This window comes from Panthera onca, chromosome B3 (assembly GCF_046562875.1).
Source record: "Panthera onca isolate mPanOnc1 chromosome B3, mPanOnc1 haplotype 2, whole genome shotgun sequence".
Taxonomy (NCBI): domain Eukaryota; kingdom Metazoa; phylum Chordata; class Mammalia; order Carnivora; family Felidae; genus Panthera; species Panthera onca.
In genome coordinates this window covers 3011157-3029515 of record NC_138344.1, presented here as the reverse complement: position 1 = coordinate 3029515, position 18359 = coordinate 3011157, and the positions used below count along the sequence as shown (strand labels likewise).

At 49.1% G+C, this 18359-nt stretch overlaps 1 protein-coding gene across 1 annotated transcript in view; it reads left to right on the top strand.

The window, feature by feature from the left end:
- ADAMTSL3 (ADAMTS like 3) overlaps positions 1-17345 on the top strand; it is a 355200-nt gene extending 337855 nt beyond the window's left edge. Inside the window, exons 27-30 of the mRNA XM_060617520.3 lie at positions 3051-3255; positions 8631-8731; positions 13445-13659; positions 15230-17345. Of these exons, the coding sequence (XP_060473503.3) occupies positions 3051-3255; positions 8631-8731; positions 13445-13659; positions 15230-15336 (628 nt within the window). The 3' untranslated portion in view covers positions 15337-17345. The remainder of the gene's footprint in view (positions 1-3050; positions 3256-8630; positions 8732-13444; positions 13660-15229) is intronic.
- The last annotated feature ends 1014 nt before the right edge of the window (positions 17346-18359 follow it).

The following is an 18359-nucleotide window of genomic DNA, read 5'->3' as shown; positions in this document are numbered from 1 at the left end:
CGGTGAAGACCACTAATGACCTTTCTATATAACGGATGACACAAGTCAGTAATTTTTGAACGTCCAAAATCCAACTCCTGATCTCCACCAAGCCCGTTCCGCCACTAGGCTTCTGGATTCAGTGACTGTGTCCCAGGCCCCCCGCTCTCTCCCACCTGCATCTGTTCTTGTCCATTTCCACGGTTCGTGCGGGAGCTCACGCCATCAATGCCCCTCACGTGGACTGCTCCAGGAGCCTCCTGATTCTTGCCCCCCCCCCCCCAGAGGGCTCTTCCCACTGTAAGCAGAATCGTCTTTAAAACACATTCACCATGATGTTTGTTTAAAACCCTTCAAACACTCCTCGTCATTCTTAGGGCAAAAGCCAAATCCCTAGCACTGGGTTATGTATGTCTTACGCATTTTTTCACCTTGTGTCTAAAATAGTGCTTTACGTGGGGCACTTGGGGGCTCAGCCGGTTAAGCCTCTGACTTCAGCTCAGGTCACGATCTTGTGGTTCGTGGGTTTGAGCCCCACGTCGGGCTCTGTGCTGACAGCTGGGAGCCTGGAGCCTGCTTCGGATCCTGTGTCTCCCTCCCTCTCTCTGCCCCGTCCCCGCTCACGGTCTGTCTGCCTCTGTCTCTGTCTCTCTCTCAAAAGTAAACAGACATTAACAATCTTTTAAAATAGTGTCTAACACACACACTTGCTGCCTGACCGATGGCGTGCGGCCAAGAACAGAAGCCCCTCCGTGCTTGGGTCTCGGGCTGCCACTCTGTGTCACTGCTGGTCTCATCCGGCCTGGTTATCTGACCTCCACTCCACGCCCTTTTCTTGGCTCTCAGATGCGCCATTCTCCTGACTCAGAGTCTTTGCACATGCCGCTCCCGCTACCTAGCACGCTGTTCCCTCTCTTTGCACTTAGACGTTTCCGTTCGTCTATTTTCAGGGAGACCGTCCCTGACCTTCCCCTCCGAGCACAGCCAGGGCCCCGTGCTGCTTGGGTCTCCTGCTTCTTTATCATCTGTCTTTATCGCTCTTCCCACAGTCTGTCTCGTTGTCCCGCTAGACTGTCTGCCCTACAGTAAACCCACAGCTGTTTGCGGGACACTTTATCCCAGCACTTAGCACAACGTCCGCCCCATTATGCACCCTCCACAGGTATGTGTGAAGTGAATGAATGGTTTCATTGAATCACATAGTCCCTAGCAGAGAACTGAGCAAATAGCACCAAAGTCTCCAGGAAAATAAAATAATAATAATAATAACAGTAGCATTTATTGAGCACAACTATGCGGCAGATGCTATTACCAACCTCATTTTACTGAGGAGAAAATGGAGGCCGTGCAAACGTTAGAGAGTCTGTTGCCCTTGTGCGAATGCCCACGCCGGATCCGCTGACCTGGGCCTTGGAGGAGGTGGGGGGCAGGTCACACTGGGAGGACGTTCTCAGAGGGCCACGGCTGTTGGAGGCCCCCTGGCCGACGTGTCTCCCGGTGCCCATCATTGGAAGGTCTCTTGGCTGAGTCATCGCTCCCTCAGGAAACAGCCATCTGTTGCCGCAGGAAGCCGCGGGGGCTGGGTTGTGTCACCTCTTGATTCTTACAACGTGAAAAGAAATTTATCAGCAGCCTCATTTACTAAACGTTCTCAAGCTTTTGCGCAGCCCTAGAGTACACAGTCCTACGCTTTCACACCTACAAGAGGCAGACAGAAGTCACCCCACTCTGGGGCCCTTCACGTCGAGAGTCCTTTGTCTTTCTGTGCCGTGGATGCCTCTGGGTTGCCTGGAGAAGCCTGTGGCTCCCTTCTCAGAGCAAGGGGTTTTGTTTGTTTGTTTGTTTGTTTGTTTTAAGATTTTTGAACATGTGTTTATTTTTGAGAGACAGAGCATGAGTGGGGGCAGGGTAGAGAGGAAAGAGACACAGAATCCGAAGCGGGTTCCAGGCTCCATGCTGTCAGCACAGAGCCCGATGCAGGGCTTGAACTCACGAACCGTGAGATGGTAACCTGAGTCCAAGTCGGATGTTTAACCGACTGAGCCACCCACGCGCCCCGAGCAAGGGTTTTAAGTCTGTAAAATAGAATACATTTGATCACAAAGGAAACCAATTATGCTGAAATACAGTACTAAAATATTTAAAAATTATGATACAATAATAGATTTGCTTCTCCATTAATACACTAAATGGTAAGCTCTCTGGTACATTAGTTTTGCAGCGGTGGTGAATATACATGGTATTTTGAGATGCCCGCTGCAATTGTAATGTCATGTAAAAATATCTGTGGTTTCCATCGGTAATAAAATCACACAGGTATTGCTAAAACTACCGTATTTTGCAGCTGAAATTCTTATAACTGAAGGAGGACTCAAATTATATCTCAGTGACAGTGAAGATCTAATTCTTTGCCCATCCAGGCCCGTGGTCCCTTGGAGAGCCACAGGGCTCAGGTTAGGAACCCGTGCTCTGCGGTAAACCAGCCAACCTTGAACATATTTAGTGACACAGCACTCCATCTCAGACACGTCCCGTTCCAAGTGTCCTGTGTCATTAAAGTGTGAACTTTAGGGTCAGATAAACCTAGAATCCAATGACCTAGAATCTGTGACCACGACCAAGTTATTTACCCCTTTGGACGTTGGTTTCTTCCCTCCAAGAATAGGGATAACATGTATATCTCTCAGAGCAAACAGCACATCGGTGCTTTGAAAATATTTTCTTCCCTTTGGTTTCAATGAATTGAAACCCACTTTTTTTTTTTTAATTTCCACCTCATTTTGCCCTAGCTCTACTCTCTGGAGCCATGCAAGTGCTCTTATATACTTGGAGACGGCCCTACCCCACCCCTGTGTTCCTCGTTTCCACCTGCTAATTCCGGTTGCTCCCCTGAATAAAAGAAAAGCTGAGAATAGAGCTGGGAGTTCTCTATGGTGCTGTCCATCCCTCTAGAGAAGTGTATGGCCCCCAAACGGTCGCAGTGCTAGCATTGGTTTTTTTTCTTTTCGAGACACTCCCTGTATTGTCTGACATCCCTGTCCTTCCTAAGCTGCCGTAGTTTTTGTTCCCAGGTGGCTCACAGGTGCCTGGTCGGAGTGCTCTGTGTCTTGTGGGGAAGGATTCCGCAGTCGCCAAGTGACGTGCGTGCACACCAGAGCCAATGGAGCCACGCAGGTGACGTCTCCGAGGGCCTGCGCTCCCAAAGACAGGCCTCTGGGAGGAAGGCCATGCTCCAGTCACCCGTGCGGCCAGTGGGTCGTTGGACCGGGGGGCCAGGTAAAGCTGGACGAATCTAGTGTTTTCAGGGTACCGGAATCATCACTTTCCTTCTAATGCATTATTTTCGATTTGGGGGGCGGGTGGTCTGATTGATCTCTAAAACGAATGTAGGTGCCTGACCTCCAGGATTAGAGCTGGAGTGTCTCTGTGTCTTCTGATACAAAGGCAAATCACAGTCGGGTTCTTTGAATGCAGCCGTGCAGGAACAAGCTCCCGGGCTAACGAGCAGCCTTCAAGAAAAGGAGGAGAGGGACATTAGTAATAAGGACACAAAAGTCTCATAACCCTCCCCCAATACCACCTGGAACAACAGTGTAAATAAAAAAGTATTCGGGAAAACAATCCTAAAGAAATGTGTAGGAACCTTATTAGCCTGCTAACGGCTGCTGAAACAGGATACCACACGCTGGGTGCCTTCAAGAGCAGAAGTTTATTTTCTCACAATTCTGGACGCTGGAAATCCAAGATCGAGTTCTGTCAGAGTTGGTTTCGGTGAGACCTCTCTTTCCGGCTTAGACAGTCACCTTCTCACTGTGTCCTCATGTGACCTCTTCTCTGGAGAGAGAGAGAGACAGAGAGAGAGAGAGAGAGAGAGAAAGAGATGTCTGGGGCCTCTTCCTCTTCTTATAAAGACAATATTCCCAAGAGATTAAGGCCCCACCTTTACGTCTCCATTAAACCTTTAATACCTCCCTGTAGCACCTGTCACATTGGGGGTTAGAGCTTCAACATATACATTTTGAGGGGACGCAGTTTGGTCCGTAACATTCCGCCTTCTGGTCCCCGCCCCCAAGTCCATGTCCTTGTCGTGCATAAAGTACACGCATCCCATCCCAATATCCCTAGAAGTCTTAACCCATTCTGTCCTCAGTTCAAGTCCAGAGTCTCACTAAATGCCACATATGCCAGGCATGGGTGAGAAGTGAGTCGTCCTGACAGAGAATCCCTCTCCTGCTATGAAGCTGTAAAAGCAGACAAGTTATGGCCTCTGAACTATGGGGGTGGGACAAGCGGAAAAAGAAGAAAGGAAGAAAGAAAGAAAGAAAGAAAGAAAGAAAGAAAGAAAGAAAGAGAAAGGAAGGAAGAAAAGAAGGAAGGAAAGAAAGAAGGAAAAGAAAGAAAGAAAGAAAAAGAAAGAAAGAAGGAAAGAGAGAGAGGGAGGGAGGGAGGGAGGAAGGAAGGAAGGGGAGAGAAAGAAAGAAAGAAAGAAAGAGAAGGAAGGAAGGAAAGAAAGAAAGAGAAAAAGAAAAGAAAGAAAGAAAGAGAAAAAGAAAAAAAAAGAAAAGAAAGAAAAGAAAAGAAGAGAAAAAAAAGGAAGGAAGGAAGGAAGGAAGAAAGAAACTGGAAAAAGAAAGGGGTGATGGGTCCCAGTCAAGACCGAAATCTATCAGGGTCAATTCCATCAGATCTTAACGCTTGAGGATAATCTTCTTTGGCTGGAGGCTCACCCTCCAGACCCACCAGGACAATGGCATTGCCCCCGTGGCCCTAGACAGCAGCCTCCCCCATGTGACTCTTTGGAGTGGTCCTGCCCGTGACGCACTAGGCAGGGGCAGGCAGGCCCACGGGAATTGAGAGGGGGGCCCCACTCTCCTCTGAAAGTGAGGAGCAAACAGCCTTGACCCTGTGTGCAGTGGGACCGACAGACTTGGTGAGCTCTGAATCCAGGTCATTCTTCCCTCTTCCTGAAGGATGAAACATGTTGGCAGCTAAATGGCTTTATCCCATCCTGTAGAATCTGTAGTTTCTAAAGCTTTCCTTACCCGGGTCCCAACTATGTTCCTTTGGTCCAAACTGGCAATGTCTCTGGTGGTGCCATCTTGTCTCTAGCCCTGGCTTCCACTGAGATGGCTGAGTAACTCCATGGCCAATCTCCTTATAAAGCGATCGCCCAGCCACACCCTTCGTGTTCTCTCCAGAACGTATTTTCTCATCCTTCGACATGTGGATAGACTGACACTTTCCGGAATCCTCCAGTTGTGGTTCCTTCTTGCCTAACGGTTCCTTCAGTTTATGTCTGTCCACTGATGTTCCAGTATCAGCAGTAAGAGGAAGCCAGGCAGCACGTTCCACACTTTGCTTAGGAATCTCCCCAGTGAAATATCCGATTTCATCACCCACAAAGTCTAGCATCCACAAAACACTAGAACACAATTCGCCCACGGTTTTGCCACTTTAGAGTGATTGCCTTTCCTCTGGTTCCTAGAGGCGTGGTCCTTACTTCCCCCTAAAACCTCGCCAGAATCCCCCTTAATGTTTGTACAGTAAAGCTTTGGTCTGCGAGCACAATTCATTCTGGAAACACACTTGTAATCCAAAGCACTTGTATCTCAAAGCGAATTTCCCCATAAGAAATAATGGAAACTCAGATGTTTTGTTCTACAACCCAAAAATATTCATATAAAAATGATTATAATCCTGTAATATAATGCAAAACAATAAAGAAAATACAAAATGTAAAGAAAAATAAGTTAACCTGCACTTACCTTTGAAAACCTTCACACTGGTGTGAGGGAGACAAGAGAGGAGGGTGATTGTGTAGCACGACTTTCACGATCACTAACAGAATCAGTGCTATCTATTGGCTCAATGGAACCCTTTTCTTTTCGTGCAAGTTTAACAAGGAGCCTATCCAATGACCTAGAATGAAGCAAAGCATTCCTAAGCTCGCTCTTGTCCGGAAAAGCAAAGGACTGTCCCGAGGTGCTTTGAAGTGACAAAAAATACACCAGCGCCAGTTGTGGGCACCTTCCAATGTTCTGAAAAATCGCTGATCTCTGCCAAACACCGCAGCCTGAGACCGAGTGTCTGAACGTGGGAGACGATCACCCACAATCCTGCAGTGAGAGAGAGCGAGAGAGGGAGGGAGAGAGAAGGAGAGAGAGAAGAACCACTGGGCTCAGTTGTGATCATGTGATATCCTGCGTTACGTCCTACTCGTATTGCAAGCCATCGCTCGTTTATCAAATTAAAATGTATTAGAAATGTTTGCTCGTCTTGCGGAACACCCGCAGAACAAGTTACTCGCAATCCAAGGTTTCACTGTACTAATAACAACGTCCCCTTCAAGGCAACCAAGTTTTTTCTAGCCCGCACCTCAAAACTCTTCCGGCCTCTACCCATCACCCAATCCCTGAGCTGCTTCCACACTTTTAAATATCTGTTACAGTAGCACCCCACATTTCAGTACCAAAATCTGTATATATGCATTAGCCAGGGTCCTCCAGAGAAACAAACCAAGAGGGGGTGTGTGTGTGTGTGTCAAGAGATTTATTATAAGGAATTAACTCATGCAGTTATGGAGGTTGACAAGTCCCAAGAGCTGCAGACAGCTGCTCTTGTCATTCTAGCCCAAAGGCCAGCAGGCTAGAGACCCAGTGCTTCGGTTCAAGTCCAGAAGCAGGAAAAAGCCGATATCCCAGTTCAAAGACAGTCTGAGTCAGGACAAGTTCTTTCTTACTTGGGGGGGAGGGCCAGTCTTTGTGTTCTCTCCAGCCCTTCAACTGATTGGGTGGCGCCCACCCACGTTAGAGGGAACAATCTGCTTTCCCCTGACTACTGATTTCAATGTTCATCTCATCTAAAAACACCCTCCCAGAAGCACCCAGAATCGTGCTTGGCCAAATATCCGGGCACACCGTGGCCCAACCAAGCTGACACATAAAATTAACCAATAAAGAAAATTATCCCATGAAGAAAAATAGAAGACACGGTTGAAAACATTGTTGAAAAGTAGGCCGAATAAAGGAACCCTCTAAACTATAAAGGTGTCTGCTTCCTTAAATGAGCCGAAACATGTGATATAATTAATTCCAGCTAAGACTACGGCAGAATGCTTTTTGGGAACTTAAGATAATTTTGACATTCACACGGGAGAACAAATGAGCACAGGAAATTTTGGGGAAAATCGACTCACTAGAGGTGCGGAGAGACCTTCTGACTCTGGTGTTTCAGCTGCCGCGAAGCAGCTTTAAGTGAGATAGTACAGCGTCAGTGCAGGACAGTAGCCCCGAGTCGCGCAGTGTAATGAGTACGACACACACAGACCCATGTTAAGCGGGCTCAATGTTCAAAGGTAATTAATCACAGGGGAAGAATTGCTTTAAAAAGCTAATGTTAAACTACCAAAGGTTTTTTTTTTTAAAGAAAATTAAAGAAGATCTAAATAAATGGAAAGGCATCCCATATTTATGGATCAGAATACTTAACGTGAAGCTGAGAACACTTTCCACATTGATCGACGGATTCAACACAATCCCCGTAAAATCTCCCAGCTGGCTTCTCTGCAGATACTGACGAGCTGATCCCTAAAATTCATATGGAAATAGAAAGGACCCGGAATAGCCAAAACCATCTTGAGAAAAGAACAAGGTTGGAGGGCTCAGACTTCTTGGTTTCAAAACTTAGCACAGAGCTGTAGTCATCCAGGCAGTGTGGGTAGACAGGGGCTAGACCTAGAGATGGCTAGAATAGACTTTAGCTTAAGGTGGAGAGATAAATTTCTGTATCAGTGTCGGTTGGCTTCCTACAAGGGGGACAAGACCAGTGGAGAAAGAATAACCTCTCTGGCAAATGGTTCCAGACAACTGGATATCCGCACGCACAGAAGAATGAAGTTGGACCCCTCGCTTATACCGTGTGCAAGAGATTAACTCCAAGTGTATCAGAGACCTAAATTCAAGAGCTGAAACTACAGAGCTCTTGGAAGAAACGTAAACGTGAACCTTCATGCTCTGGGTTAGCAAGTGGATTTTTAGGTACGATACCGAAAACGATGACAATGTAGTTGGGCTACATGAAAATTAAACACCTTTGTGCTACCAATGGCATGACTGAGAAGGTGAACAGGAATAGAATCGGCGTGAGGGCAGGGCCTTTTCAAGGATAAAACAAAGTATAAGGAAAAAGTAATATGCATTACGACATGAAAATTTAAGAATTGCACGTCAAAAAACTTTTTTTTTTTTTTTTTGTAACTGAACTCACCTTAACACAGAAGCCTCCGCTTTTGCACAGGGAAGGAAAACCCAAACTTGACAGTTGCCTATGCTTTTAAGCACAGTCCTATCAGGACCTAAGCCCTGTCGATTACAGATTGGCCCTGTTCTTTTCCCTTCTCCCCAGAGATGGTCTAAGTTTCCGGGCGGGGGAGGGGGAAAGTGGAGGTGGAAGGTCCTCGGGTGTCTTCTTGGCCCTGAAGGAGGGCTGCCTGGTCCTCAGAGCTGCACCCCCACCCTCCCTGACCTCCCCTGGGGACAGCTGGTTCCCTGTAGCCGACCTTCCCCCGGCAGTGCCCCTCCGTACATGACCTTGGTACCACAGCATGCCTGAGCTCACAAGGTCGTCCGTGCTGCACTCTGCTTTTGTTACAGTGCCCTGCGCGTTGCCTGGGTCGCACAGCGAGGATGCCACAGCATCGCGCAGCTTGTCAAGGCCACAACAGCTCTGACTCGGGCTGTGACGACAGAAGCAGGTACTGGCCCTGCCCTCGGGCGACGCAAAACCTCTCCCCCCCACCCCGGTCAGTGGCAGTGGCCACCTGGGAATGGAATGGTGTCTCCTGTCTACTCCCTTCTCATACTTGATTCCTATACCGCCATCCTGGGCAGTACGCATTATACTGAAATATCAGTTATCACGTACTGTTACAGTTACAAGGCATTTGAACGTTAAACAGGTAGAGAGATACCCCAAAGAGGGGAACAGAATAAAGTAGCAGTGAGAATATTTTTCCTTCCGTACACAAAGTTGGTAAAGCCTAATAACACTGAAGTTCACAGATGAAATCTTCCTCGTGTTTTCAGTGAACTACTTACTGTATTCCTCCGCTTAGAAACTATTTTGATAGTTTTGTTGAACTATTTTGGCACAGTGGTTTAGCAGAGAATGACAAAGGCGTTTGCCTGGTTAAGGGGCTTAAACCAGAAAGGACTCTGCTTTCCTCTTAGTAGAAGTCTAAGCTGGTGGATGGCTTGGGGTAGAAGGTTCCATGAGGTCACGCAGAGACCCAGACTCCTTCCCCCCCCCCCCCCGCCCCACCGTCCCAGAGAGGCGAGCCCCAGCCAGCCCAGAGTGGGGGAGAGAGCCGAAAGCACGTGAATGAGAGACTTTGCACTTCTCCCACTCTCGCGTTGTGTGATCGGGGTTACCTGGCCTCCGCGTGTGCGGGAGGGAGCGTTACCGTCCGTGTACAATTACAGTCGGGAGGTTTTGAGTAGCTGCTCTAATGTAAAGTACCTAAGAAGCCTGGCTCGTCGGAGATGCTCCATATATGGCTCCTTTTCCCTCCTTCCGCCCTGAGTGTTGCCGGAAAAAATGAGATGACCTTGAAAGCTGGCTCACTTTCCATCTTGAGCCTTCAGTAAGGCTTGGCGACATAGCATCAGCTGTGGTTCCTATTCCCCACAACACAGCTCAGGCCAGAACTATTTTCCTCAAATGGAAAATGTTTGGAACAGCTGCCCTCCTTCTCAACAGGCAACCTAGTTCTGTCTTTTGCTGAGAAGACAGAGACCACACACAGATTGATATCAATTATCCCAGATGTTTTACTTTGCATTCTCAAAGGAACACTTACAACACAGACACTTACCTGCGTGGATTGAGCTTTCTGGATGTATTTTCCTGACACTTGTTTTTTTTCTCCTTATCGATAGTTCTTCCCCATCTTAGTACATAAGATTCACTTTGTTCTTTCTCGTTGTTGTATTTCACATTACCTCATTCCATTGCTGATGGACATTTGATTGTTTGGGGTTTTTTTTTTGTTTGTTTGCGTGTGTGTTTGTTTTTGCTATTACAAATACTGCCGTAGGCATTTTAGAACTGCAGTAGGCATATATCTTTCTGCACGAAGGGTTGTATTCTTAGAGGATAGTTTTTGGTATGGAATGGGATTGACAGGGCTGTTCATTCTGATACTAAGTTACCATCAAAATTGCCTATTCCGGGAGTATATGAGAGTTCCCCCCTTTTCATGAACATTATAATAGGTTTTCAGTCTTTGTGAAAATTTTTGTCAATCTGATGGGTGAAAAATCACATCTTACTGTAATTCGTACTTTTCTGATTACTTTTTATATGCCTTTTGGCTCTTTGTATTTTTTTCGCGAACCCATCCACTTTTTTCCATCCCTCCCACGATTACTGGCAGCCAGGCCGTCCAACTGGTCACCCTCCACCTGCTGCTCCTTTCCAGCCCAGCCCCCACACTGCAGCCTGAGCAATCCTTTCCAGAACCACGTCTGATCGCACCTCCACGACACCCCACCGCCCTGTGGGATTAAAGTCCCGCTAGAGGCTTCCCTGGCTCTGAGTAGGAAGGGTGGCCAAAGTATGCAACGTGGCCTAGAGAACACTGCACAGTCAACTCTTCCCTGCCCTCACCGCCTCATCCCAGACCTCACACACCCCCACTATTGGTGCTGCAGCCACGTTGTCTTTCCTCCAGGACACGTGCTAGATTCGTCACACGCTCTCCAACCAATGGCAGCGAAAATAAGATGCCAAGACATACTAGAGAGGATCAAAGGCATGGAGGGGTCTATCAGGAGGCTCAGTTGTGTGACAAAGTGGGGTTTTAGGAAAAGAGTTGTGGAGATGAACCGAAACGGTGGAAGCATTTAGAAGAAAGAATAGAAGAAAAATTCCTGGAGCTGGGGGGAGGCGAGGAGGGGTCAAGTTGCCCTTCATTTTCTCCGTCATCTCTGCTTCCTCCAGGCTTGGCTGCCCTGCTGTTACATCCCGGTGCTTTTCTCTCGCGCTGTTAGCTTTCCAAAATTGAGACGTTGAGGAGGACTCGTAGAAACAGGGTTGCTTTGCGATTTTTAGCACCATTTCTACTCTCCTGTTTTCTACTGGGAAGCACAGGTGTGTGTAGCACCCATGCCCAGACTGTGTCCCCCTCGCTCAGATGTCCCCACGTCCCCATCCCCAGTCCTGTCCCCGGCTGGGAGGAGGTGGGATCTCTGTGCTGGACCAACCTTAGGTTCTTTCTCTGGGTCCTCAATCAATGCCCAGCCTCCGGAACTTCTGCTTCCGTGTTGGTCCCTAGCTCCCCGTGTCCTCCTATCTGTCATGGGCTCTGTGGCTCCTCCTGCCCGCCCCTTCCGCTCCCCACCCCGGGACCTGCCTTCCATCAGAGCAGAGATTGGCCCCGTCAGTTTGGGTCCTTCGGGCCCCTGAAACAACAAAAGTCAGCTTGGAGTGATTTATGCAGAAAAGGTGGGAGATTTCCCATTAAGACAGGACCACCCAGCACTTGGGCACAACAGTTTGGTCTCCTTTTAAAACACATGTTTTTGTGCCTATTCGGTGAGTATTTGTTCTACCTTTTTTCAGTAGTAAAAGCTCATCTCTGCGTGGTATGGCTGAGCAGTGCTGGGTCTATGCCCAGTTGTCTGAAACAACTACGATTCATAACTACTGGGGAAAATAAAAGCCCTGTGATTAATAGGATAGCCTCCTCCTCTTCCCATGTAAAACCTTAAGACTTTGAGGGGATGGTGTTGTTTAAGTCAAAACATTTTGATGGAGTCTCCCCCTCCTGGCTAATCAAAGTACTGCTTCCAACTAAATGTAACATTCTCTCCCCTGGAGACCGTCAGGTTATCACAATTTTCTCCGTCTTCCTCCATGTCCAGTGGTGTTTCTACTCTCCTTATGGATCATGTGCCCTGGTAAGGAGCCTTTTTAAAACATTTTTTTAAATGCTTATTTACTTTTGAGAGAGATAGAGCACGAGCAGGGGAGGGGCAGAGAGAGACACAGAATCCGAAGCAGGCTCCAGGCTCCGAGCTGTCAGCACAGAGCCCGACGCGGGGCTCGAACTCCCAAATTGTGAGACCATGAGCTGAGCTGAAGTCGGGTGCTTAACAGACTGAGCCACCCAGGCGCCCCTGGTAAGGAGCCTTTTTTTTTTTTTTTTTTTTTTTTAACATTTATTTATTTTTGAGACAGAGAGAGACAGAGCATGAATGGGGGAGGGGCAGAGAGAGAGGGAGACACAGAATCGGAAGCAGGCTCCAGGCTCTGAGCCATCAGCCCAGAGCCCGACGCGGGGCTCGAACTCACGGACGGTGAGATCGTGACCTGAGCTGAAGTCGGACGCTTAACCGACTGAGCCACCCAGGCGCCCCAGGAGCCTTTTATGGGAATATACAGATGTGTCTCAAGAATTCAAAGGGAGAGAACGCCGTCAGACCACAGGAAGGACCGTGACCAAGAAATGAGAAGTTCCTGGGGGTTTTCCCCCTTTGTCTCTGCCGCTTTCTGTGTTTCTGCTTCATTCTTTGTCTCTTCTGAATATTTTTTTTTTCCTATTTCTCTGGCCTGTGTGGCACAACATGGCCACCATTGCTCCAGCCTTCAGGTTTATAGGTCTTATTCCAGAAACCTCCAGGCTCATGGAGGAAAGACAGTTCTTGAACCGGCTCAGCCAAGCTAGGGCTGTCTTCCAGTCACCTGTGGGGTGGGAGACATTCCCATGTAGCGCAAAGATACCTCCCAGGAGCCCTGGCTCGGGGAGCAAGCACGGGCCCTCTAGGGTGGCTCTGCCCTCTGGGTAAACGTCCTCAAAAACCAGAGGGTACCAACCTTCTGTTCTGTCCTAAAGGGTAAGGAGCCACAGACGGATCCCTCTCCCCAGATGGTCTTTGCTAAATCTGAGCACGAGGCCTGGTGTGGCCATATTGTAAACGGAAGAGTGAGCGCCGTCTCGTAGCAGACAAGGTTGCTTGTACAGATTCGCACTCGTGCCCGGACATACCTCCAGGGCTCAGATAAGCAAAACTCAGCTTGCCAGCAAAGTGGAGGAAGCATACAGACCGTGAGCCGTGCCCACTTCCTTGCCTAGACTGACCCGCTCTGGCTTTCTCAGGACAGTGTGTCTTTTGGGGATGGGGGGGGGGGGGATGTCTTGACTTGGTGTTAGAAGTGAGCGGAAACACGTGTGTGCTCACCTCTCGCTGTCACGACGGGGCCACCGCCTTGCTCATCAGCCAGCCGTGCCCAACACAAGTCGGCTTCCTGGCCAGCAGGGTCCGGATCAGCGAAACTCGAGGACACGGAAAATAACGGCACGGGAAAAGGCTTGTTCTCAGCACGAAGTGACACCCTGCTTCTCCCATTTTCCATTTTTTGTTTTTTTTTTTTTTCCTTTTTCTTTTCTTTTTTCCCCCTCTTTCAGACCCACCTTGAAGGGGAACTGCTCGTCCGGGGCGTGTGACACGTGCTGGCGCCCCGGCCCCTGGAGGCCCTGCACGGCGGCCTGCGGCAGGGGCTTCCAGTCCCGGAGGGTCGACTGCGTCCACACCAGGAGCTGCTGGCCCGTGGCTGAGAGACACTGCGTGCAGAAAAAGAAACCGGCTTCCTGGCGGCACTGTGTGAGGCCTTCCTGCCATAGTACGTACCCCTGTCGGGCCCGCCAGCGCCCGCAGCCTTGTCCCGGCCAGACCCGGGGGCGCCTCCCTCGCCAGTGGCTGGTGGCACGGCCCACAGGCCATCCGGGGTGCAGGTGGCATCTTGGGGCACTGGGAGATTAGCTCCTTGGATGCGGGTACAGCTCGTGTTCCTTTCGGGAAGAGCCGTCGAACCAGCTGGATGTCCGCGGCCTTGGCTCCCACTGCCTCCTCCCGCCTCTGTCAGCCTCACCGCACCCCCTCCTGCCTGCGGCTCTCATCTGCTGGGACAGCGATTCTTAAAGATTTGACCTGTTTGTACGATTTTATGTTCACGTAGGCATGTATTTTTATGTTATTCATATATTATAGTTGTTATATTATTTTTGCAAAATGTAATCATAAATATACGTAGCCAGGGAGCAGGCTCCTAGCTTGTATCGGTTTGCCAAGGGGTCCACACCCCTGCCGTTCCAAGCACTGAGAGGAAAGACGGAGGCCAGGAGGGTGGCGAGGCCCCGGAGAGCGGCGTGAGGCCGCGCGGCCAGCTAAGCGGGGAGCCCAGTGTGCTTCTGAGCCTAGTGCAGAGTCGTGGCTCTAACCCCAGCCTCTTGGGGGCTTTCTCCGCTTTTTAAAATTTGGGTCCAGCTGACACACAGCCCTGCATTAGTTTCCGGCGCAAGACGTCACAATGGGACATTTTTTTTTTTTTAAATTTATTCTCAAGTTAGTTAACATAGAGTGTCGTCTCGGCTCCAGGAGTAGAACAGAGTGATTCATCTCTTACGTGTAACACCCAGTGCTCGTCCCAACAGGTGCCCTCCTCAACGCCCATCCCCCGTTTAGCCCCTCCCCCCTCCCCCCTCCCCTCCAACGGCCCCCACTTTGTTCTCTGTCTTTAAGAGTCTCTTATGGTTTGCCTCCCTCTCTGTCTTTATTTTTCTCAAAAGATTTTTTTAATGTGTATTTATTTTTGAGAGAGAGAGCTAGAGAGTGTAAGCGGGACAGGTGTGGAGAGAGAGGGGGAGAGAGAGAATCCCGGGCAGACTCCATGCTGTCAGCACAGAACCCTATGTGGGGCTCGCACTCACAAACCGCGAGACCGTGACCTGAGCTGAAGTCGGATGCCCAACCGACTGAGCCACCCAGGCGCCCCTCAGAGGATTTTTTTTTAAACTACATCTCAGGGCTCCTGGGTGACTCAGTTGGTTAAGCATCCGACTTCAGCTCAGGTCATGATCTCCTATGGGTTCGAACCCTGTGTCGGGCTCTGTGCTGACAGCTCGGAGCCTGGACCCTGCTTCGGATTCTGTGCGTGTGTGTCTCCCTCTCTCTCTGCCCCTCCCCTGCTCGTGCTCTGTCTCTCTCTGTCTCTCAAAAATGAACAAACGCTACAAAACCATTAAGGGGTGCCTGGGTGGCTCAGTCCCTCTCTCTCTGCCCCTCCCCTGCTCGTGCTGTCTGCCTCTCTCTCTCAAAAATAAAATAAAAACATAAAAAGAAACCACAGCATTTAAACTGCGTCACCCACGAGCTCTGCGTTCCACGGATATCTGGTTTTTTCTTCCCTGCAGGAGCCTGCACGGACACCACACACTACTGTATGTTTGTAAAGCATCTCAAGTTGTGTTCGCTCGATGTCTACAAACAAAGGTGCTGCTCGACGTGTCTGGAAGGGTAAACCTGTGGAAGGGTCGTAGCGCTGCTGTGAAGAAGAGCCCAGAAGTGTAGAAGCTCTTTCCCCCACGTAGCTGGTTCAAAAACATGTTATTTCTTTAAAAAAAAAACACAAAAAACACTCTAGATTCTGCATGCAAACAGGTCGATGCAAACTCACCGCTGGCGGCATTTTGTGCTGTCGTTTTCCCCACGGCCGGTCTTTAATTCCAGCTCTTTGAAGCGATGCATCCGGGACCAACGAGCGTACGGTGGCAGGCGTGCCATGGCGCGTGGGACCTCCCCGTGTCCTTCTCATCAGGAAATCGCCCAGGTCCCCAGGGCGCGGCCGCATGCTTCCTCCCATGACGTGTAGGCTAACAGCATACGGCGTCCCGAAGTCTTGAGGGACACACGGCAACCGATGACTTCCTCTTCTCCCAAGCTTTAGGGTTTCAACAGGTTTCTAAAGCATTTACACTCTGGAAGCCCTGGCCAGTCGCCATTAAGATGGTGTTATTGGTGCTAGTGGCGTTTTGATAGGTCCCGGAGCCCAGGCTGCGAACGAGAGGCAGTCGCACCGACTGACCCGAGGATCCTGGGGGCGGGGAGCTGCGTCTTGCCCTTACGCTTAGGGAACCGGTGGAAGAAACCACAGAGGAAACCTTGCTGCCAGCTTCCCGACCATGGAGCTCTATCTGTGACCACATGAGGCATCTCGGAAATCAAAGGAGAGGGGGAATTCACCTTTTCTACTGATTTTGAAGTGCAGTCAAAGCTTTCTTTTAAGAGCTGTGAATGAGACGTCTTCTGAGCACTCTTCTCTTGCACACAAACAGAAAATCAAAGCCTTATTAGACCTAATTTATGCATACGATAGTATTCCTGAGGGTTCTTATTTCGGGAAGATTATAAGAAAGTAATCTAAATATGAAACACGGTGGTTGGAAAGACTTGTTTATAGTAAAGCATCGTTTTCCTTCAGACTGATTTGTCGGTAAATCCAAAGTGAATTTGGGTGAGGCCAGAAGTTACAGTTGGGGCTAGAGGTCAGAGTTAGGATTTGGTGAGTAAGTGTAGGGTTTGTGTTAGTTTTAGGATTGGGTTAGCTGAGAATGGAAATTACGGTAGGGTGAAGGCTGGAGTTGGCTTTGGGGGTTGAGGTTAGGGTCGGGACCAGGACGGGTTGTGTTGGGTTGCGTTCGAACGGGGGCCAGTGCTGGTGTTGGTGACAGTGTCAGGCTGGAGGGTAAACCGGGAGTAAGTGTTTCTGCGGAAGTAGTCTGGGGCTAGCATGAAAGTTCGAAAGCCGATTTGGTTATGGCGCCCCTCCCCTTATATCCTGCCGATTACTGCTTTAGATGGCACACAAGCCCAAGTCAGTGGCCGTCCGTGCTTATGTGGCGACCCAGCCACCCGCACCCGTGTGCCGCCCCCAGCGCGCCGGCCACGACATCCCCTGAAGCAGGTGGCTCTGGACCCGATCACAAAGACGTGAGCAGCGCGTTTGGTCTTTGGACGTGTCTGTGGACGAGCTCGCTGAGTCTCTCGACCACATTCCGAGCACCAGCCCTCGTGTTCTGACTTTAGCCTCACGGACACTGGTGATAAACACTACTGTACGTGGAGGGTTTGGTGGCCGGGATGGATGGGGATGGGGAAGGGCACACACACCAGCCCGTGGGTTGTTAGTCATCAATCACCCTTGATTGTTGAAGGATTTTAAATTAAAAGAAAGATCATTTGTAAAATACTCTTTGTATATATTTATTATATGACTTAAAGGTGCAATATTTTATTTTGTACAGTATGTAATAAAGACATGGGACATATATTTTTCTTATTAACAAAATTTCTTATTAAATTGCTTCACTTTGTATTTAAAGCCGCTAATTTTCTTGTACTTTTGTTACCATTCAAACGATGTTCCTGTGTACTGTATTTTACTACTGTTTCTATAACATAAGAGTTAATGTTTCTTTCATGACCCTTAAGTGATTCAGAAATAAATTTGATTATTCAGTGGCATCCTTAGACCTGTGAGTGGCTTGTTTGTATTGTTTTTTGATTTTGTCGCCTGGGTCAGCCTTCTTGTGGGTCTGGGAGCGAACCTGATGGGTTCACAGTCCTGGATCGTCTTGTGAAATGGGGGTTAGAGGATTCAGGGCGAATCACATAGAAATTCAACTCTCTCTCCCTCCCCCAATCATTTATACCCTGTGCATTATAGTGAAAACAATGTCAAGGGCAGAAAGGGTGGAAAGAAGTCCCAAATGGACAGCCTGAGACAGATTTAGAAGTAGGTGGTGGTAGGAAAAAAAAGAGGTACTAATAATCTTTGATTTGGGATCATTAAGAGGGTTATAGGGACTGACCGACCGTGTCTGCACCTAAAGACTTTTTGGCCTCAGTTGGTGAGGAATCAAAGTCCCTCGTTTAACACTAGGATTCACTCTTAGCGTTGCCCGAGCAGTTCTTACAAACCACAAGGCCTTTCTTTCTAGTCTCTGGGTCTGTGGGCTCATTTCCCACAACAAGGATCTGCAGGGAGACCCGTGGAGATGGGATGGGGTGAGGCTGGAAATTTCCTACTGCCTCTTCTCTCTGGATTGTCCTTCTTTCTTCATTGGATTCGTCCAAGTTTGGCTTAGTGAGAACTCCTTCTAGAATGTGGCAGGCTGCTAAATATTACAGGTTTCCGGTGCTGTTACAATGGGGTTTGTGTGTGTGTCCCTGCACAGCACATATTTCAAGGAGACCTTAAGGGCGATGGCAGGTCAGGTGACTCCAGCTTTCCACCACCACATTTGGAACTCTCTCGTGCACAGACTCTGGAGATCACTCTGTACCTGCGTTCATGCTGTTCCCGCTGTCCCGCTTTTCCTGACCTGGCAAGTTCCGGCTCACCATTCAAGATTCAGCTCAGCTATCCTCTCCTTAAAGAAGCTTTCCCCGGGGCGCCTGGGTGGCGCAGTCGGTTAAGCGTCCGACTTCAGCCAGGTCACGATCTCGCGGTCCGTGAGTTCGAGCCCCGCGTCAGGCTCTGGG